General features: G+C 42.0%; 1 protein-coding gene across 7 annotated transcripts in view; it reads right to left on the minus strand.

Moving 5' to 3' along the window:
- The window catches only part of LOC136854147 (methyltransferase-like protein 27), a 60,041-nt gene extending 37,348 nt beyond the window's left edge, over positions 1 to 22,693 (minus strand). For 2 of the 7 annotated variants that reach the window (XM_067130376.1, XM_067130381.1), the window contains exons 1-4: positions 7,051 to 7,207; positions 3,495 to 3,626; positions 2,100 to 2,251; positions 539 to 654 (exon numbers count right to left, since the gene is read on the minus strand). In XM_067130376.1, coding sequence (XP_066986477.1) covers positions 539 to 654; positions 2,100 to 2,251; positions 3,495 to 3,626; positions 7,051 to 7,083 — 433 coding nt within the window. In that variant the 5' untranslated portion in view covers positions 7,084 to 7,207. Of the gene's footprint in view, positions 1 to 538; positions 655 to 2,099; positions 2,252 to 3,494; positions 3,627 to 7,050; positions 7,208 to 18,203; positions 18,361 to 18,816; positions 18,953 to 19,953; positions 20,059 to 21,738; positions 21,838 to 22,577 lie in introns of those variants that run through there. The other 5 variants (XM_067130380.1, XM_067130378.1, XM_067130379.1 and 2 more) reach the window with 5 other exon arrangements.
- Between the last annotated feature and the right edge of the window lie 1,009 nt (positions 22,694 to 23,702).

Consider the following 23,702-nt stretch of genomic DNA (forward strand, 5'->3'; position numbering starts at 1 on the left):
GTGAACCGCAGATATGTGAAACGTGTAAAACCGGGGGCACTGCGTGTGTGTGTGCGTGTGAACCGCAGATATGTGAAACGTGTAAAACCGGGAGCATTGTATGTGTGTGTGTGTGTGTTACATCACTGACTTATGGTGACAGCAAATGACGGTAGATTCAATCTTATGGTGCTTTTCCAGCAACATTAACGGCATTTTACAGCACCATACCTTGATGTTGCTTCAAGTTATGCTGCTAACAGCAAGAATAGGCCTCAAGTTAACAGTGCTTATGGCACTATAACTTGCGGTGCCAAACATCAAGTTACAGCACCGTAAGAACTGTCAAAGCACCAATAATGGCAAAACACCAACTTGCAGCGGAAATCAACTTACAGCACAGCGCTGGAATAGATCCCCTGCAGCAAGTCGAGGACCTACTGTGTATATATATATATATATATATATATATATATATATATATATATATATATATATATATATATATATATATATATATATATATTATTTCGATATACCTGCCACACTCAATACTTACCACTTGGTACAGATTTTGCCCCATCGCCTAAAAGCTCTAAGTATTTCTTCGTGTAAACTCCAGTTGTTTCTAAACGCTTCATCATTCCCTCGCTGGGTTCAAGTGCGTCGATTAATCTGTTAGGACACAGGTATATATTTTTACAAAGAGGACATAATGACTTCTGTTATTTCATTACTAAAAAATTCTTGTATCTCCGCTATGTAGCAAATGAATAGCTTCCCATGCATGGATAGCCATACAAACTGATATTAGCGCTTATTTGCACTCCTATGAAGACGTAGTCTGAACTGTTGCCATCTACGTACTTTTCCGGGATAAATATATAGATAGATAGAATGTACAAATTAGGCCAAAGGCCGAGAGCTGGGACCTATGAGGTCATTCAGAGCTGAAAGAAAAACTGAGAGTAACAGGAGGAAAACCTTGCAGTTGCACTATGAAACAATTGTTAGAAGAGGGTGGAAATAAGATGGAAGAATGAATATGAATGGAGGTACAGTAAAAGGAATGAAAGAGGTTACAGCTAGGAACTTTCCCAGGATGACGACACGTATGGATCCCAACCTAATTCTCCTAAACCTGTCCTAACCTATCAGGCACAAGGGCAACTATTCATCTCAAACCGAGGTTGTATTTTAAAATTTTAAATAAAAGTGGTTTAAGTTGATGAGATAAAAATACATAGAAATAAATTATACGATGGCATAATGACCTACAATTTGATGGAAGACTGTCCACACCTACCACAACATCTATATATCAATCAAGTACATGATTGATTCACTGCCTCGGTCACCAGAGGCTTTCTGGAATTATAAGAAAATGTGCCCTGCTGTTCTTTTCCTCATCCAGTCCGGGGATCAAATGCCAGTTGCCTGGCTGTGTGCTAAGAATGCTACCTTTGCTTCTCAATCCGAGATACTCTAGAAGTTGTGAATCAGTACAGGTGCAGCTTTGCAAGCAATTAATCTTTAGAAATGTATTATTATTCTCTTTCTTCCTCTGTGTTTCCCCAATTATTCCACTTTTCAAAAGGTCGGCTTTGATATTGCTTGAAATGAAAAATTCATCGACACCGTTTAATGCTGCAAGTAAACTAACAGATAGTTCACTTATCCCGCAGGTTCATAGCTTGCTTCAGAAGAATGTATAATAATAATAATAATAATAATAATAATAATAATAATAATAATAATAATAATAATAATGATGTTGAATTTACCTTAGGTGACTTTTAAGCAACAGAATGATGGTACTGTACTGTAATAAGGGAAAAGTTACGTGTAATCACTCAAAAACAAAAACCAAGTACAGTATGGAAAAAATAACAAATAAGGGATGTTAAACATTATAAGCAACAAAGCAGAAGTGTTAGAATACCGTAAAAATGTACACAGAGTAATAAATAACATTATATATAACAGCAGTGGTGAATGAGAATTAGCAAAGTCACAAACAAACGAGCGTTGGCAACGAAATGAGAAACAAGGAAGCATACAAATAATCATACCGAGTCGTACACGTACAGCATTAGCTGCAAATGGCAAATGGTACTTACTTGAAGCCTCTGGAGCTGAGTTCGAGCCCCACGCTTCCAACGCCCGCGGCCACATCCAACACCCTCAGGCTATGACGCTGGTCTTCTGGCACCCGAGATGCCACTTCGTCGGCGGCTAGCACGTAGCCTGTGTAACCCCCTGAACGCAGAGTCTGTGTTGACCGGAAGACCAAGAGATATCAGTTCTGTCTTGAATTTGGCGTGATTATTAGTGCCTGACGAGAAGGCTCTGGGTGGTGCTAGTGTTCTCTAGACCTTGGTAGTAACAGTAAAAGAAGGAAGGAATATAGAATTTAGGTCAAGCGCTGGGACCTATGAGATCATTCAGTGCTGAAAGGGAAATTTCGAGTGAAAATGTTTTAAAGGTGTAACAGGAGGAAAACCTCGCAGTTGCACTATGAAATAATTGTTAGCAGAGGGTGGAAAGTAAGATAGAAGAAAGAGAGCATGAATGGCGGTACAGTAATAGGAATGAAAGTGGTTGCAGCTAGGGGCCGAAGGGACGCTGTAAAGGACATAAGTAACGCCTCGGCGCGGGGAGATGGGAGGAAGGTGGCCTCGCATCGCATTCGCAATTGAACGAGGAGGGGATGTCCGCGTCCATGCTCCTTTCCTTTTCACCTCTTACAGTGGTGACCCTCCGGGCTAGTAGTCCTGGAAACCCATACGGCGACTCAGTCTTGATTCAAGAACTTACTCACGCCCTTAGCGGACTAAAGACGGCGCTGTAATCAGCGTTTTGCTGACTCTCGTCGGCAAAATCACCAGCGTCATTAAACGCACACGGCGCACTTCCGAAACAAAAGAGCAGTTATGTACATTTAAATGAACTACCAATAAACTAGTTAACACCCAGCCAGTACGTCACTCATATCCCAGTTAAGTAACGCCTACTGCGCATCGCATGCGGTGCATGACAGCCCTGCCCTCTTCCGGGGCTAGTAGAAATGTACGCTCTGGTTGATTCTGCCGTGTATATTTTATTAATAAACCAGTTTAAAAAGCCTTCTCAAGAAAAAAAAAACTAGTGAAGATCTACAAATATGACTCCCTCATTAATAATGTTTTTCAATTACTTCCTTTAAATATTTCCTCAGAGAGAGAGAGAGAGAGAGAGAGAGAGAGAGAGAGAGAGAGAGAGAGAGAGAGAGAGAGAGAGAGAGAGAGATTTATGTGCCACTTATTTTTCCCTATAATGCCATTCAATTATGAGGAAGTTGTCTATGTCAACAAAGTTAGTTACCCTGCGAACGGTAGAAGTTAAAATGGAAAATAATGAATAAAGGAATACATAATAAATAACAGAAAATATTAAAACATTATAGAGGAATATCAATGATCAGTTATTAAATAAATATATTGCTTAATTACCCAATCAGTCAATGAAATACTCACCTCCACATATGTTGGCGCCCATTCAGTGTAAGTCTTGATCACCAGATCATTGCTTGCTCCCGGGGGGAAGTACTTGAAATTAGCCAGATAAATTTCGCGCTCATCTGGGCTCATGTGCGCAGTATTTTCCAGCTGAAAAAAGAAGGAAGAAAAAATATATACATTTATGTCACGGAATCGCAGTTTTCGACACAAACAGCGCTTGCCAGTGGGTGGACTATGCTTTAAGGTCAAGCGCAGAGCAGAAAATAGTTAAAATGTGACTTTCGACTCATGAGGTCAGTTAACTCTAAATTCGATATTATCAAACTCATGATTTCTCGCAGTTTTTAAAAATTCGTTGTAATCCTCAACGTCCTTCATGGTTTCTTGAGGGGACTTGGCTTTAAGTGTTTTCTTAGGTGGAGGACAAACAGGTGGTGACTGGGAAAATTAGAGGGGGAGAATTTATTATTGGTCTTTGGAATTGTTCTAAATTGGCATTTATTTCATGTTGAGGTTGTGCAAAGGGGAGTACCTTTGGGAGTGAGGGACAGGAAAGTGGGGATGTAGAAGTAGGTGTTCCTGAGTTTACTACCTCAAAAGGGTTTAATAGAGACACACATGGGATAAGAGGAGATGAGGTGGTGGATGATGGTACTTTAAAGGAATGCAGTAGCTTAGGAAAAGAAAGGGATGATGGTAAGCATAGGAGATGGGAGAAGGGGTTGGTTGTGGCGTGATATTGGCAGTGGTTTTGTTTGTTGGCTTTGCTGATGTCACGATCTGGGCCAGGGCAACAGTGGTGAAGCCAAGGCACTGAGCTTCCTGCCTAGCTTCTTTCAGGGTCAGCCCATGCTTGAAGCAAAAGGCAGCCACTTCTGATTAAAATTTGTACACAGGGCAACCCTGATAAAAAATGTTGTGCTTGCCAGAACAATTAGCACAAATGCACTCTTGTGAGTGGCAGTTGGCTTGATCATGGTCCGTTGAGCTGTACACAGGGCAGCGCGCTTGTGATCTATAAAATTTGGCTGGGTGGCCGAAGCGCCAGCACTTTTGACATTGACGTGAGGGAGGGTTATACTTTTGCACCTTATAATGTTGACCTCCAATGTAAACTTCTAGTGGGAGGTCTTGCCCCTTAAATGTGATCTTTGCAACATTTTTCAGATGTTTCTTGTTACTCTTGTCCCCAAGAACATTAACATTTAGAACTTTATGGCGTCGTTTAGAAGTTCTTTAAGGTCGTTGAGCAGTCACTCCGGCTGACATTGTCAAAGGGGCACTGCTCCAAAGGTATCACACTGTCCCAGTGCAACTGTCAAGGTGAGGATGTGGAGTGGTAGGAAAGGCATTATCTTGCAAATCTTTGAGGTTGGACATTGCTCGAGCTTGAGCCTCAAAGTTCACCATAAGACGTGAGCGATCACTTCTTGTTAGGAATTTGACCATGCCTACCTGTCTCTGCAGGCACTTCTGAAAGTGGAGTGTGTTGTTCGCGTAAGGAGCGGCTGGAGGGATAATGAAGTACTTGTCCCACTTCTGGGGACTGAAGAGAGTTGACATAAGCAGGGTGAGTGTCGCAGGACATTTTGTGGTGGTTATAAGAGGATGGAGTTGGAGCCTTAAGGCGGTTTTTTGGAGGAAGAGATGCTGTAGTGTTCCGTTGTTTTATGGTGGCACGCTGTGGTACATATGGTTGTAAAGTGGCCATCAGAGATGAACTGGTGGAAAGGGAGCATGGGGCATCATTTGCCGAGATGACAGGTGACATGGTAGAAGAGGATAGGGATGATGAGATTTCTGGGAAGTAGACTGGCTCATGGTCTCTAAACTAAGTCAGAGAAGCCCAAAAAATCTGGGGACTGATTGTTAGCAGGGTCAGTTCCCAACCCCTTAGAATTTGCTTGATTTTTAGAATAGTCCATATCTACGCCAGAAGTCAGAAGTCGTAGAGGGGTTAGGTGTGTTTGCCATATAACGAATGTTATAAATTTCATCCAGGATGAGGTCCCTTTCACCAAGGAGGCCCAACTAGGGGGAGGAACAAAGCTGTTACCCACAGTGGTAACTGCCCTGGGATCCTCGCCTGGATACACACCATACTATCAGTGCCTTAAGGTCGTCAGTCCGTGGAGATCGGTCCCAGCACATGAAAATTTCCCCTCACTCGACCACGTCGGGTACTCTAGTTCTACAGATGGAGTGGCAAGCCGTCAAACTCCACCCTCCTTCAAAAGTCACAAGAGCAATGGTGTCCATAATTCAATGTCAGGCAAAGGTCGTCAACGAAAGAGGAAGAAGGGAAGGGGAAAATCAATAGGAGGGGGAGTAAAGGAGTTAGAGGTCCCAATGTTTGGTTGATCCAGAGCAGAGAGAGTAGGCATAAATGAGAATACTGTCTCTGCAGTGGATCCCTAAACCCCCGCCTCGTCAAGGGGTTGGGATCACACACAGAGAGAGAGAGAGAGAGAGAGAGAGAGAGAGAGAGAGAGAGAGAGAGAGAGAGAGAGAGAGATTTTCTCCACTGAAATACAAAATTACAAAACTAATGCCATGAGAGGAATAGCAAGAGAGAAAAAGGGAAAACGATGTGAATTTACATGTTCTGTCCAGTGAGAATCTAATGTTTTTATCTTACATTTCAAGTAACAGTGCGTTAAAAGGAAACCCAACATTACTTGCAGAAAATAGAGGCCGAAAACACTTAGAGAAATCCAATCAGGATATTCTGCAAGATTTCTGATTGATAAAGAGGGACAAACTAATTATTTTTTTATTGCAAAACTAAGGAATAATGTATAGCATTGTGATAATATTGGCACTCTATACTGAAAACCCTACAAATGGATATCTTAACTTCTTTTTTTTGTGATGTAGCACGTTTTCTTTTTTCACAATGCCAGTGTTAGGTAATCTAATGGCATAACTCGACAGACACCAAAGAAAAAGTTGAAAGTATCAAAATGATGTGAGTAATAAAATATGTTCTAAGCTTATAGACTTTTCGATGTCCTGTAAACTATCTATATAAAACGTTCATGAGTATTCCATATACATACTTGCATACATACAAAGAGTGAAAGGATGATATGAAGAACATAAACAAAAGTGTTCACTTTGTGAGTCACCTAAATTACAGCACACCGAGACCCCGGACCTTGCCCTCCATGGAAGTTACGGATAAAAAAAAAAAAATGTTACCGCCACCCCTGAACGGCAACGGGAAAATGATTAAATTACGGGAAAGCAAGACTTCATACTCAAATCAAGAAAAAAAAAAATGGTCCTAGCTCTAACTCGCTTAAACATTAAGTCACTGAAAGTCACGAACGCAATAATTATGAAACAACAGCCTTATAAGAATGTCGATAGACAACCTCAAGCTTCAGTTAAGACTTGGCGAAAGGTACAAGTGCTTTTGAGAAACATTCTCGAAGATAAATGCCAGTAATGCTTTTGCTATTCATCAGGATCCTATTATCATCAAGTTATCAAACATAAAAATAAATCCGTAAATACTTGAAATTTGAGTGAGAACCCCGAACATATTCAAAACGTAACTTAGTCATACCAGTTTTGAAACTCGTTCCGTTTCTGACTCCATCTTTCTCTTCTCCCCCTTGGTGCAGACGAACCTTCGGCCTCTAGAACTACGAGTGAACTGACTAATCGTAAGCCCGGCTGCCCGAACAAGCACAGATAAGGTGAACTCGCAGGCCTTCGCTTAGCGACGTTACTATGTACCAACCAGTACTGTGAACTTTGTCCACTGCCAGTACGTTGGCAAGGTTGATAAATTTCTCCGCACGTTCCCAGCACTTATCACGGTGCGTCCACATGTTGTACACACCAAGGTCAGATATATCAGATATATATATATATATATATATATATATATATATATATATATATATATATATATATATATATATATATATATATATATATATATATATATATATAATATGAATATAAATATAAATGCCAAAGTTTGAATACTGTCTGGGGAAGGTGCACGTACCATTCCCTATATCTCATCTTTCTGTATTTCCCCTTACCTCATCTTACTTCTTCCTAGTGAACACCATATTCTTTGGAAGTTTGAATTCCAAGTCAATGGCCCCTGTGGGCTTGTTCCATATGAATGGGGTTCACCTTCTGAATAATAATAAAATAACTGAGTGTAAGTTATTCCCAAAGAATAGCGAACCCAATATTAAATATTTCTGGCTTGATATATCCTAAAACAAATTTCCAATCAGCTATCATGGTCTACATGGAATGATGTCGATTCTCAGTACGTAACCTAAATTCGACAGGAATATGTGTACAGTAGTAGAGTGGATAGCTACATATATCCACTTTGATAGCCGAACGGTCGAAATCTACTGTTTATCACTGTACCCACACCAAAGGCATACGTTCGTATCCGAGCCGAGGCAAATGCAATTATAAGTTATATTTCACCTTGGGTATAAGTTATTCCCAGGGAAAACTGAATTCGATATTGTGAGATACTGTGAACATAATAAGTTCACGCGGGTCTAAGAGACAAAATTCACGTTTGTATACAAATACAATCATACATACAATTTGTGTGTGTGTATATATATATATATATATATATATATATATATATATATATATATATATATATATATATGTGTGTGTGTGTGTGTGTGTGAAAATTGACAAACAAGAGACCTTCCTTAGGTGGTCCAAGTCATAACTGCTAATGTTAGGAACCACCTACCACCAGGAACCAGTCTCTCTTCAAGAGGTAAATCTCTTGAGGACGCAGACATCCACACCGGAGAGCAGTATTCTAGTAATTAAAGGACAATGCCCTAAAACTGGTTGCACTGATTTTCATGATCATTTTGCCTTTTTTTATCTCCTGGGCAATGCCGGAAGCCATAACTGATAAAAATTATAGTATTACAATCCCACTTCGCAAAGATTCCTAAGTTATCTTGTTTTCATGTTCTAAGGAATACAAACTTTAAGAGCAGTTTAAACGATATCAAGACATAGAAATGCCATCTGTATATATAAGTATAGATTCAGAAGTAGAGTTCAAAATTATATAAATCTGATCATCACCTTATGACGATTTCAACACACTTTAGCTTTACATTCTGAACTTAGGCTTTACGAAAAGCTTGATAGACATACAGACAGATGCTTCTACACGGAATAGTTGATCACTATCATTACTATAATTGTCAAAAAGTTCCAGGAAAAATTCAATATACTCTTTATTTAAGGAAATTCAAACATCATTTTTCTACATATCTACCATCTAACTCTATACACTTTTCAAGGCGCTGTTTCCAACTCTGCAACCCTTCTTTGTAGAAATTTGGGGCCTTTCTATTAAACCATGTTGAAACTGCATGTTTAGCAGCATCCAAAGATTCAAACCGGACTCCTCTTAAGTGTTCCTTGAGTTTTGGGAACAGGAAAAAATCTGAAGGAGCAAGATCAGGACTATAAGGAGGATGTGGAAGAGTTTCCCACCTAAATTTCCGTAGGACTTCTCTTGCAACCCTTGATGAATGTGCTGGAGCGTTATCATGATGGAACAAAATTCTGCGGCGCAACTTTCCTCGACGTTTTTAGCCAATGCAGTCTTCAGTTTTTGCAAAACACCTTTGTAGTCGTTCCGGTGATTGTTTTTGTCCTTCAAAAATCAATCAAAATCACTCCTTTGGAGTCCCAAAACACTGTTGCCATAACCTTCTGGGCAGATCTCGCCACTTTGAACTTCACTGGTGCAGCTGAACCTCTTGGTAACCATTGCTTTGATTGAATTTTACTTTCTGGGTCATATTGATGGATCAAGTTTCATCTCCAGTAACAATCCGGTCAAAAACTCTGATTCATTTGATTCAATCTTCGTAAAAACTGCAAGAGAAAGTTCAGCTCTTTGATGCAGTTGGTCTTCGATACGCTTTTGGGACCCAACGTGCTGAAAGTTTACTCAAACCAAGATTTTCATTTAAAATTGAAAATGCGGAACCATGGGAGATCCCAGTTTCATTAGCTATCATATCGATAGTAATCCGAAGATCTTCATCCACTAGATTCTGCACAAAGCCACAATTCTTCCATTTTTGCAGTCGATGGTCTTCCCTCTCTTGGGTTGTCTTTGAGGTCCTCCCGACCATCCTTAAATCGCTTTATCCAATCATAAACAACTGATTTAGATGGAGGAATCTCCATAAACTTGTTGCAAAGCTTCAATAATTTTGCCTGGTTTCCAATCAAGCTTGGTCAGGAACTTGATGTTAGCTCTCATCTCAAAATTCTTATTTTCCATGGGTTCAATTACTTTTCTGAAGCAGATGTTAACACCACGGTAGCAAGAGGATGACTGAGGTAACAAGTCTATATGGATCACTACATCACAGATAATTGTTTACCAAGTATTTGGGTTGTTTCATTCCTGTGTAAATACATCATTCAACAATTTTTCCTGGAACTTTTTGACTTACCCTCGTATATATATATAATATTCAGGGTGAGCGGCAATACTGGTGAACTTCGCCAGTTCCCAAGGGAAAGTCTGAACGCTTTCCGCTGTCACGAATGCTGAATGGTACACACCAAATGGCTCAAAGGAGGAAGCAAGTATCAAAACGAAAAATGAAAAGGTCGAGTACTTACTAAATGAGAAAATATGGGGATGTGAAGAAAGTAGGCAATATGGCACTAGAAGTGAGGCAAAAGATCTACGAAACAGCAGTGGTAACAACAATATTTGACAACACAGACACATGGAGTAACATCAGAAAACCAGTTGAATACACTAGAGAAAATGCAATACCGGATCCTTCGAAGAATGTACGAACAACCAGAGGGCACACCGTATTAGGGAATTACAGCGCAGTCTGGCTTATGGCCAGTAGCCTACAGAATACAGTATGAAAAAATTATGCTGCTGCATAACATATTAAACTCTGAGGATAAAATATTAATTAAGGAGATAACAGAAGATCACCAAGGAGAAAAGATTAATTAAAGAGATAACAGAAGACCAACTAAGAGCCCCCTATAGACTGTGCTGGACAAAAAGATAGTAACCATGTGTAATATAACAGAAATTAAAGGAATGAGAGAGTATGTCAAAAAAGCAATGAAAAAGGAAATAAAGATAAAACTTAAACAGGAAATTGAAGAGACCTTGGAAGAGAAGAGGAAAGAAATGAAGAAGCTGAGGTTCATAGAAAACTTTGGGGAAAATAATTGCATCAGGAACTTGAAACAATGGATGTGTGCTTAATAATAAAAGCCAGGATGAGTATACAGTATTGGACTTAAAGGCTAACTTCCGGGGTAAATACAAGGACGAGTTTTGTGATACCTGCAGAGTGGAGGAGGACAACACCAATCATTTATTCGTTTGTAAATCCTTACATAATATAAAAGAACAGGACATCACTTTTGAGACACTGAAATCCTCTAACAGAAAACTGGGGGAATACATAAGACTAGCTGTGAAAAATGGTATTTTCATAAAACTGAGTTTCATATATACTTACCAAGTAACTACATAGCTAATGTTTCTAACTTCCACAGCAGCTTAAATTTTGAAATTTGCGGTAGCACTTCTATTGTTTTAGTGTAGGTGACAAGACCCCGCCCACTTTCAGGAAAGTATAGCTACAACACAGCTGAAGAGCTCAATTTGTTTGTGCCCTATGTCCATGAGAGGGGAGGAGGGAGGGCTCTGATTGTGTAATTACTTGTAAAGTGTATATAGTACAGTAAACCCCCCGTATTCGCGGGGATGCATACTGCAACCCCCCGCAAATAGCTAAAATCCGCAAATACTTAAAACCCCTCTAAAAACACTTATAACTGCCTATTTTGATAGTTTAGTATTTTAATAAGTTTTATCACAAAAAATGCATTTAGTCATGATAAAGATATGAATATACTGTAATTAGTGAATATTTCTCAGTGAAAAATACCACGGATGGGCGAATTTTTCGCGAATAATGGGTAGATACGTTCCACAGAGAAATCCGCGTGCACGAATCCGTGAATAGTGAGACCGCAAATATGTGGGGGTTGCTGTCTATGAAACTTAAATTTTATTATGAAAATACCATTTTCATATAAATAACTTACCAAGTAATTACATAGCTGAATCCCATATTGACAGGACATGGGATGCATGGACATATTCTACTCCAAAAAATTGAGTATGGAAAAGAATTTTGAAATAGAAAAGGTAGCAAGCATTGTTTAAAATGCTTGTTGTAACCTTATCTGGTAAGAGAGCTACTGCAGGAAGATACTGCCTCCGGCTGGTGCACATCCTGACCCATAGTGGCGTGGCGGTATTACCATGGAGTGCCTACTTCAGTGGGAGCTTTGTAGTGAAGGAGTATTCTGATGGTCAGCAAAGCATCAGGGGAAATTATGCAGCAAAGGAGTTATCTGATGGCTAGCAAAACTGCACAAAATTAAAAAAACCATTACCCATCCATTAAAAGGATGGTGGGTACTCCAGGTACACAGTACAACCAGGCTCCCCAAGACTCGACAGCCTATATCAAGGCGAAGAGGTGGAGAATAGGAGAATAATGCCTATGCTTCATCCCCCAATACTGAACCATGCCAGCCACAGATAACGGACACAGAGTACTGCAGTTCTCGAACACTGTCTTCACTTCTCGTAAATAATGTGTCGCAAACACTGATTTACACTTCCAAAAAGTTGAATGAAGAATTGCAGATATGGACATGTTATGTTTAAAAGCCAACAAGGTAGCGACAGCTCTAATTTCGTGGGCTTTAACTTTAAAAACACATAAAAGGTCCTCTCGTATTCTTGCATGTGACTCGGAGATAATATCTCTTGAAAAAAATGACATGGCATTCTTGGAAAGTGGTCGGGAAGGGTTTTTTTACGGAACACCAGAGGTTACTAGAGGGACCTCTGATCCTCTCAGTCCTGTTCAGGTAATACCTCAATGCCCATACAGGACAAAGAGTTATCTCTTCTTTTTCTGGACCAAGAATGTCCATCAAACTCTTGATGATGAAAGAATGGGGCCAGGGCTTAGGAGTCTCGTTCTTTGCCAGAAAACCCAAGGTAAAAGAGCAGACCACATCTCGGGAGAATCTGACTCTTTTATCTATGGCCTGCAACTCGCTGACTCTTTTGGCCTTAGCCAAGGCAACAAGAAAGAGTTTTCCTTGTCAAGTCTCTAAAAGAGATGGAGCGAAGAGGCTCAAATGGAGGACTTGAAAGCCACTTGAGGACAACTTCCAGATTCCAGGCGACTGAGTCTGTCTTACTTTGGTTGGCTGTGTCAAAGGATTTAATCAAATCACTGATGTCCTGATTAGATCCTAGATCCAGCCCCTGTGCCATCAAAAAAGCAGAAATAATCCGCAATCTGCATTACTGAAGTTTGAGTAGAAGAGATGTTATGACTTCTACACCAGCTGTGGAATACTGCCCACTTAGCTTGGTAAACCCTAGAAGTAGACTGGCGTCTACACTTTGCAACTGCCTCTGCAGCTGGTCTTGAAAAGCCCTTCGCTTTGACAAGTCTGCTGATAGTCTGAATCCTGTCAGAGCAAGAGCGGAAAGACCTTGGTGGAATCCTCAGAAATTTGGCTGTTGGAGAAGACTTGGTCTCTGTGGCAGGAGTCTTGAAGTCCACTAGAAGCCTGAGGAGGTCCGGGAGCCACTCCTTTCGAGGCCAGAACGGAGCCACTAGGGTCACTGAAGCACTGTGGTGGGTTAAAAACTTGTTTAAAACTTCCTGACCATGCTGAATGGCAGGAAGGCATACAGGTCAAGCATGGCATCCATTGCCCATGCCAGAGGACCCAGGGTTGGAGAGCAAAATAACGGGAGGCGATGATTCCTCAACGTTGCAAACAGGTCTATCGACAGCTTTCCCCACAGTTCCCACAGGTCGGTGCATACCTGTGAATCTAGAGTCCACTCCATGGGCAGGACCTGTCTGCGATGACTTAGCTCGCCAGCTAGCACTTCAACTTGCCCTGAATGAATCTCGTCACTATGTTGGTTTGATTCTTCCTTGCCTAAACAAGGTCCTTCGTTGCTTGGCAGAGGAAGGAGTGAGTGCCTCCCTGATTCTTTATGTAAAACAGAGCGGTGGTGTTGTCTGAGTGGACCACTACTGTCTTGCTGAACGTCACTTTTGCAAATTACTGAAGACCTAAATGAATAGCCTTCAATTCCCGCATGATGTGAAGGTTCCTCTCTATTGGCAACCAAATCCCAAAAGCTTCCATGTCTTTCAGAAAAGCCCCCCAACCGAGATCTGAAGCGTTTGAGTACAAGGCTTAAGTGGAAAAAGTCGGGTTAGTGGAGGAAGTCACCTTTCTCTCCAGGGGGCTCGCTCGGGGAGGAAAGTTTACCCCCCGGGGCGAGGAAAGGCCCCCCGAGAAGAGGTTGCACTGATTGCCCCCCCCCTCCCCCGTCATTCCACGCCCGAAGAAGTGAGCGAAGGAGATGAGGGGGAGTCCTCTTCAAAGGAGAGGCAGCCAGAAGGGGAAGCTTGCCAGGGGAGAGAAACGTTCCCGAAGGTTAGCCACCAAGGGAGTCATAGGGGAGTACTGTATATCCCTCAGATGATGCCTTGGAAGGCTTCCTCTGGTACTGTTTCCTCCCCTCAAACTTTGCCCACTGCTCAGCCAACCAGGAGCAACACTCGGCATAAGTAGAATCTCTAGAGCACACATGCCCCCTCCAAGAGGAGCAAAGGGTGTGCGGGTCCACATCAAAATTAGATCTAAAGCTACTGCACTTCCTGCCAACCCAAGGACACACATGCTGGGGGAAAGCAGGCTTACAAGGCTTATTACCTTCCTGGGCTTGCATTCCATACATGCAAAGCAACCATACAAGGTAAAAGAAAGATCCCACAGGGAAAAAACAACCCAATGACTGTCAGGGTAGAGAGGGAAGAAACATGTCTGCAACGCACAATGACCGAAAGGAAATTGGGATGTTTACATCTGGGCAGGCACGACTCCCACCTCCCAGATAAAAGTTAACTGCCTAACCACCTTGTTCGAAAGTTCAACGGCTGTTTCCAGCTGCGATGTAAGTAATTCTGGTAGAACTAAGTTATAGGTACACGGTGGGTATTTAGCGAGAAATGGCAGTTTCTTATAGTATTTTGGATGCTTATTAACAATTTAACGTTAATTTTTGGCGGTCGGCTGTAATTAACTTACAATTTACCTTTGAACTCTACCCTACGGTAAGGGAGACCCCGATGGGAATCCAGGGTTTTGGGTGGGGGAAACACGGAGACAACTCTATCCTACGGTAAGGGGGACTGATGGGAAAGTGGGGTTATGGGTGGGGTAAAACACCGGGAGGAGGTTTTAGCATATTATTATGGTATTTCCTGCTCTATACAGCATTTCAAACCCAAAAAAACTGCTGCAAATGAACAACAAATACACCGACATCAGTAGCCGGTGCAAAGGCAAACCTCTCACACTACTACTACTTTTCTCCTCTAAGCTATTGCGCATGCGGGATGTTGTAAGGGAGCTTTTCGCCAAAAATTGAAGACAATTCGATACCTACTTGTTTATGACGTGAAAGTGGGGGTTTCATGACGTCATATTGGGGCTTTTGGCTCTTTTCCCGTGTAATAACGTTATGTTTTCCTAAAACGGTTGTGTTTTGATTACATTTTTTACAGTGGTTGTATTTTGCTGTTTCCTTATTATCGTTTTATCTCTCGCTTCTCTTCCTTGCGTTTCTTTCCCTCCGTCTGTGTATGTAGCATCATTTCATAAAGCTATACACAATCATGACAAAACATCTCTTTTTTGGTGTTATAATGTTACTTTTCTGTAGACCAGTTATGTTTCTATTACACTTCCTATGATGTTTTCACTTCTCTTTTTCATTACTACCGTTTTTTTCTCTCTTCAGTCAATATTTCTGGGTTTACTTAAATGAACACCACTATGCTGTAGCCTGTCAGTTCGAGTGGTTGATAGCCTTGTTCTTTCTTAACGTATCCCTACATTTAGGGGTTGGTTGGCTGGAGCACCTTCTCCTACCTTCTATCAAAGGCATCATCAACATTAGGCACGGTTTACTTTTGGTAAACGGTTTTTAACATCTGCATACCCTTGCTGTCATCAACCATGGTTATTGATAAGTACTAATTACTTGATTGCTAGCCTACTGTGACCCCTGTGGCGGGTGCGCGCAGCGCAACATTACCTCTTGCCAGAACATACGTGCTTGCAGTAATCTCGTCAAAATCCGATAAGGCACGAAGCGCCGTTCTGCCACCCCGTTGCTGTGAAACCATTTACTAGTTTTCATAGCCTATACTTTACCTTTCACCTGAGGGAAACCCTAACCCCGTCACGTACTAAGTAACCTAAAAGAACATACTATCTTGCCAAGAATCTTGTCCAGTGGGGATAACGTGCGTATCGCCGTTCTACCACACCTTTCCTGTCAAACATTTTACTGATGTTCATATCTTGTCCTGAAAGAAGAAAGATTTTGTATGCATTTCATAAATTCTCTTGAAACCTTTAAAGTTGCGTTATGTTATGGCAACACTTGACCCCCCTGCCTGCTTTCCACCAATCACAAGCCTATATATTCACCCCCCACCCCACTGGCCTGGGCCTCTTTCGTCCCAAAATTTTGTCACGTCTTCCTTCTGTCACCTTCCGGCTTCCACCTCCATCACTTAAGTCCGCACCATGTCTGCGGCTGTTCCTTCTACTTCCAGGTCTTCTGAACCTATCAATAGGTTTACCCTTCCCCGGACGTGTGATAACTGCTACCTCAACTATAAGGATTTTGTGTTGTATTATGCTGGCCCAAAAAAAGGCAGAAAAAAGTGTAATTACACCAAGTCTCTCTTCAAGGGCACCTGGTTTTCTGGTTCGAAACTGGATATTGAAACTGTTGATATTTTGTTATCTGTTCACTAGCGATTTGTCTAGTTACAAAGTTGTTAGGACTGAACTGAACTTAAGTGACGTAGCCATCAATGACTGGTGTAGCTTTTCAAGGGAAGTAATTGTAAATTGGTGGTTTAATCAGAAACAGAAAATAGGAGGCCCCTGCACAACAGTAGAAACAGATGAAGCTAAATTTGGCAAAAGAAAGTATAACCTTGGGAGGATTATAGAGGGGCAGTGGGTCTTTGGTGGCATATGCTGTGAAACCAGACAATTTTTCGTTGTTCCCATTGAAAGTAGGAACAGCGAAACTCTAATATCAGTGATCAAAGATTACATTGTGCCGGGGACCACGATCGTATCGGACTGCTGGAAAGCATACGAATGTTTAAGTCATGAAGGCTACGTCCACTTAAAAGTGACCGGTGCCCATACCAACACCATCGAAAGGCGGTGGAGGGAGCTTCATGACACAACGCCCAGGTACGGACGCAGAAAGTGCAACTTTGTTGGCTACCTGTCAGTGGCCTATTTCAAAATTCATTTTGAGGACCCGAAAACCAGGTTTCACATCCTTAAGGCAGCAGCGAATCTATTCCATCCACCCCATCAGTACTTTTCTCGTTTATTTCCATGATACCGTTTTATATGTTTCATAATCAATGTCTCTTGGTATCCATATTTACAAGGCGGACGTCTGGTATCAAGTTCAAGTCACATCCATTTCATGACGTCACTTGCACATTCCCTGTCTGGCAACTCTTGGACGTCACCCCTACCACCCAGCTCCAAGCAACTTGTGAGTTTCGCAATCAAGTATTGGGGATACGGCTGCTTTTACCTTGGAAATTGGGTTTTCCTGCAGTTTTAGTGTTTTTGATGTTGAAGTGGCAGACTTGTGATGCTGTTATTTATGTCCGACTCTACCTGTCAGTCAACCCCCACCCACTTATACCAACACGTACCTTGTGCACCCACCACCCCGAGTAACCCACTACCCACACAACCTCTCCCTCCCGTGGATCATATGGCTCCCTGAAGGTGGCGTATTCTTGGTCTTTACCAGAACACAAACATGGCGGCTTATTTACGTATGTCTCCCACCCAGTACCCCGCAATCCCAAAGTTCCCCATCGCTGTTGGGTAGAGGAAGGATGTAAATAGTTGACCCCCACAAGGTAACCGCTGCTTCTTCATCAAGGGCACTAAAACTGTAGGGAAAACCAATTTCCAAGGTAAAAGCAGCCGTGTCTGCATTACTTAGAAAAACCGTAATTCCTACTGTAAAGGAACAAAGGTTTGTATATATACTGTGTCGGAACAAACTGCAGTTATGATACTTCATGTCAAACTACCTTAATTTAGTCATACTGGTAAGCAGCCTATTCTGAAAGACGAAGCGAAAGAATCCAAGTTCTATGATACTTGTGAGAAAGGCAGTGGCTATTTTTTGGACCAGTCCTAATGATATGCATATCCCCTAGGCCTATTTATATACCACTGTAACAGGTCCAGGGGTACCCAAAGTAGCAAAGGTCTTTCAGCCTGATAGGATGCTGCCTCCTATCCTACATTAGGTAATGCATTATTTCAGTTCATTGCAATCTTTTCATTGGGCTATTCCAGCACTATAAATGGTACCTAGTGTGCGTTACAATGATTTTAGAACTCCATATTATGACAGGCTAACCGTCCAGTGCTTTACGTATAAAAAAATGTAAAATGAATTGATAAGGATGCATAGGCCTAGGCACCTATCGTAAACTGACTTCACCTAACCTGAGCCATGGCTTGCTTAGGCGGTAATTCTAAGCCCGCTGTCCGCGGTGAGGTAGCCTATGGCAGTTGACGTTTTTCTATAGAACTTGACCTGCTGAACAAGAATTTCAAGTAAAATTTTGTCGGTCGGGTGCAACTAAAGCGTAATTGACCCTCGAAACCTGCACACCGGTACCGAGGGTCCCCTGCACTGGTGCATACAGCTCAAGGGTAAATTACAGTTTAGCTGCAGCCGACGGGCAAAATGTTACCCTAAACTCATGCAAAGCAAGCAAAGCAACACTGAAAAACGTCAACTGCCACAGGCTACCTCAACTACACACTAACCGTTGCTTGCCATCAGGGCGAAGAAACGTAAACGGTAAACAAATCCGCCATCTTGGGTTACGTAACCACTAGGGAGCCATATGTTCAGCAGGGGAAGGGAAGGTGGTACTGCACAAAAGGTACAAGTTGGTAAAGTGACGTAGGACTGTTATGTAGAAACATGGCGTTAAATGACAGTTACCCAAAAATAATAACGCTCCTACATGAAAAGCACTAAAACCTAATAACACCAAAACACAGGTGACCTAACTACCTACTGATAAAGAAGATAGTTTAGGAACCTTACCTTAAAGGGGTGGAGGGTACAATTCAGCCGCCGCCTTTACAAACGCGTGGAGCCTCGTCTTTGGGTCATCAAAGTGGATTTTAAAATGGGCTACTGCCAAGTACCCGACGAAGTTGTACCTCCTACGGCCGTATGCGCACCAGTTACTGGGTCCACAAAGTTCATAGAGTGATTGACGGTTAAGTGCACGTAGCCTTAGTCCTTCAGGCGGTCATAAGCTCTCCAGCAATCTGATACAATAGTTGTCCCCGGTACAATGTAGTCCTTATAACTAAGATAGCAATTAACACAGGTAAAAGGCAAATTGCACTTGGTTACAGACTCAGAGGAGCGGGAGGTTCCGGGGGTGACGTCCGCCACCGTACTTGGTTGAAGAGTGAGTGAACTGTGTCGGTGAACTGCACTGGAACAGGGTAGGAAGGATGAAGTTGTGGGGGGGCTAAAAGTGTATTTCTGCTTTCAGTTTTGGGGTGGCGGAACGGCGCTGCGCGCCTTATCCGCATTTTCAAAATAATCTGGCAGGCTCGTATGCTCTGGCAAGCGGTAATATTGCGCTGCGCGCGCCAACCACAGGACTTACAAAATATGTAAAAAAAAAGTTTCTGTTAACTCACTGAGAGAAAGTGGAAGCGAAACGTCCTGCAAGACCCTTCTCCTCCTACCCCATATACATGCTTCAGGTGTCTGCCGACAAATGTAATATAAGTTATTTATGGTAAAATCATGTTGCAAAGAGACGTCAATGGTAGATCTAAGCCGGCTGTCCGCGGTGGGCTAGGTTATGGCAGTTGACATTTTTCTATAGAACTTTACTTGCTGAACAAGAATTTAAAGTAATATTTTGTCGCTCGGCTGTAATTAAGCTGTAAATTACCTTAGAACTGTAGCCAACGGTAAGGGGGACCGGTTGGGAATCTGGGTCCTGGGTGGGTAAAAACACTTTCGAGAATAGCTCACGGTGAGGGGGACCCGTTGGGAATCCGGGGTTCTGGGTGGGGTAAATAACTTGGGAAAAGGTTTGGGCAATTTATTGTTGTATTTCCAGTTATATATGTCATTTGGAACACGAAAAACAAGCGTAAAAATAAGGGGAATAAATGGACAGTGCGAGACGTTACAAAGGCACTTTTCACATACCACTACTACTGCTGATTCCAGGCCATGTCACGCATGGCGGTCTTACAGGGGAGCTTTCGGTTCATCCAATGCCTCCAACTGAGAGAGTAGTTGGTGGGTTTTTGGCAGGTGGCTGTACCCAACCAATCACGTTGCAACGTTACCCCAACATTACGTTTCACCCAGGTGGAGAATTTGGGGGATACATAAACTCAGTTACATGTATTCCTTTTGCTCAACTGTTTTATAACCGTTTCCTATTCGTTGTAGCTTGTGCCTACAACGTTCTTCCAGTACTTTTCCGTTCACAAATATATTGACGACTCTTCGCAACATGATTTTACCATAAATAACTTACAAAATTACTTTACATTTGTCGGCAGACACCTGAAGCATGTATATGGGGTAGGAGGAGAAGGGTCTTGCAGGACGTTTCGCTACCACTTTCTCTCAGTGACGTTAACAGAAACCTTTTTTTACATATTTTGTAAGCCCTGTGGTTGGCGCGCGCAGCGCAATATTACCGCTTGCCAGAGCATACGAGCCTGCCAGATTATTTTAAAAAATGCGGATAAGGCGCGCAGCGCCGTTCCATAACCCCAAAACTGAAAGCAGAAATACACTTTTAGCCCCTCCAACTTCATCCTTCCTACCCTGTTCTGGTGCAGTTCACCGGCACAGTTCACTCACTCTTCAACCCAGCATGATGACGGACGTCACCCCCGGAACCTCCCGCTCCTCTGAGCCTGTAACCAAGTGCAATTTGCCTCTTACCTGTGTCAATTGCTACCTTAGTTATAAGGACTACATTGTACCTGGGACAACTATTGTATCTGATTGCTGGAGAGCTTATGACTGCCTGAGGGACGAAGGCTACGTGCACTTAACCGTCAATCACTCCATGAACTTTGTGGACCCAGTAACTGGTGCGCATACAAATACTATTGAGAGGAGGTGGAGGGAACTTCGTGAGACGACGCCTAGGTACGGCCGTAGGAGGTACAACTTCGTCGGGTACTTGGCAGTAGCCCATTTTAAAATCCACTTTGATGACCCAAAGACGAGGCTCCACGCGTTTGTAAAGGCGGCGGCTGAATTGTACCCTCCACCCCTTTAAGGTAAGGTTCCTAAACTATCTTCTTTATCAGTAGGTAGTTAGGTCACCTGTGTTTTGGTGTTATTAGGTTTTAGTGCTTTTCATGTAGGAGCGTTATTATTTTTTGGGTAACTGTCATTTAACGCCATGTTTCTACATAACAGTCCTACGTCACTTTACCAACTTGTACCTTTTGTGCAGTACCTCTCCTCCCCTGCTGAACATATGGCTCCCTAGTGGTTACGTAACCCAAGATGGCGGATTTGTTTACCGTTTACGTTTCTTCGCCCTGATGGCAAGCAACGGTTAGTGTGTAGTTGAGGTAGCCTGTGGCAGTTGACGTTTTTCAGTGTTGCTTTGCTTGCTTTGCATGAGTTTAGGGTAATATTTTGCCCGTCGGCTGCAGCTAAACTGTAATTTACCCTTGAGCTGTATGTGCCAGTGCAGGGGACCCACGGTACCGGTGTGCAGTCTTCGGGGTCTATTACGCTTTAGTTACAGCCGAGCGACAAGATTTTACTTGAAATTCTTGTTCAGCAGGTCAAGTTCTATAGAAAAACGTCAACTGCCATAGGCTACCTCACCGCGGACAGCGGGCTTAGAATTACCACGTCAATATATTTGTGAACGGAAAAGTACTGGAAGAAGGTTGTAGGCACGAGCTACAATGAATAGGAAACGGTTATAAAACAGTTGAGCAAAAGGAATACCTGTAACTGAGTTTATGTATCCCCCAAATTCTCCACCTGGGTGAAACGTAATGTTGGGGTAACGTTGTAACGTGATTGGTTGGGTACAGCCACCTGCCAAAAATTCCACCAACTGCTCTCTCAGTTGGAGGCATTGGATGAACCGAAAGCTCCCCTGTAAGAACGCGCATGCGTGACATGGCCTGGAATCAGCAGTAGTAGTGATATGTGAAAGGTACCTTTGTAACGGCTCGCGCTACCCATTTATTCCCCCTTATTTTTACGCTTGTTTTTGGTGTTCCAAATCACATATAAAACTGGAAATACAACAATAAGTTGCCCAAACCTTTTCCCAAGTTATTTACCTCACCCAGAACCCGGATTACCAACGGGTATCCCTCACCGTGAGCTATTCTCGAAAGTGTTTTTACCCACCCAGGACCCATATTCCCAACCGGTCCCCCTTACTGTTGGCTACAGGATAGATCTAAGCCGGCTGTCCGCGGTGGGCTAGGTTATGGCAGTTGACATTTTTCTATAGAACTTGGGACTATTAATAAAATGATATGAACAAGCCTGCTAGCCAACCGCAGCCTTTGCTAGCCTAGAATGGATTCAAAATAGACTAATGTCAAAATCTTATCTTCACGTACGCGTAACATATGCTAATGAAGCCCAGGCTTAGCCTGGCCTAGCCTGAACGTTCGCTCTGCATTGGCTAGCAATGGCAAGCAATGCGAAGGCTTCACCGAAGCCTATTTTCTAATTTTCCTGCATTACGTTGTTAAGCATATCCTCCTCACATACAATACGAACATGTATTTTACGATTATTACAGTTTAAGAGCACTAAAATCGTACCTTTCAGGCGTCTTCATTGACGCGGTTACTTCGTGCAAGTTACACATGTCAAAAAGAGTGTCAAGTGTCAGAAACCCGATCAGCTGACGATGGACAACAAACACTTATTTTCCCGGGGCTCAAGTAAGGCGCTACATTGAAGCCTTCCTCCCCCACTTTTATGACGTAAAATAATGAAAAAATACCGTCACAAATACAGCATAATGAACAATGTGTCACGATAACAATATCGGCACATGCGAACAATTATAATGGATTTTCGTGATATCCATTTGAAAACTGGTTAAGTTTTCCTATGTAGTTTTGCAAAGTTTTAGGCTAAAGATCTTCATTGAAGATTCGTTAAGAGCTCTCTCTGCTTAGAAGTTACATTTTCCGTGAGGAAATTTTCTGTGCATCTTTGATATGGTACTGTTGCTAAACAAAGATAATAGTGTATATGTTACACTGGTTTAGATAGACCAGCACAATTTTCAATTCTGCTGAATTATTATTATTGTTGTTGTTGCTGCTGCTGTAAACGCCAACGCACTGTACACCAAGTTTAGTTGAAATCGCTCAATGCGTTTCGGAGTGTATGTGGAACACACACACATCAGTTTATATATATATATATATATATATATATATATATATATATATATATATATATATATATATATATATATACTGTATATATAGATAGATTTTAGATCTTTTTAATACTAAATTTTATTCTGAAACACTGTCCTCTAGAACTCACCGATGTCCTTCATGTTTCGATAAGAATAAGCCTACTAATATCAAAATGTAATTAACCTTTTTCGCATTTTTTTTGTCTATTTATACTCCTTTTAGTATTAAAATATAAAAATTAATGGTATATATAGAATACGATTGTTTACAAATACTCTGCAGTATTTTTATTCCTTAAACCATGCGGTTGAAATACGAAGAAATTAGAAGTGTTGGAGTGGTAACGATTACTGATATGATAAGAGCCAGATTGTGATGGTCTAGGCAAGGAAGGCGAAGAAGTAGGCGGCGTGATAAACTGTGGGAGGATTTACTGAAGAAGAGTTTAGCAGCATCAAGGCAACCGACCTTAGGGACAGCAGTGAGGATCAAGAACACTCTGCAGGAACC

Source organism: Macrobrachium rosenbergii, chromosome 28 (genome assembly GCF_040412425.1).
Source record: "Macrobrachium rosenbergii isolate ZJJX-2024 chromosome 28, ASM4041242v1, whole genome shotgun sequence".
NCBI classification, from domain to species: Eukaryota; Metazoa; Arthropoda; class Malacostraca; order Decapoda; family Palaemonidae; genus Macrobrachium; species Macrobrachium rosenbergii.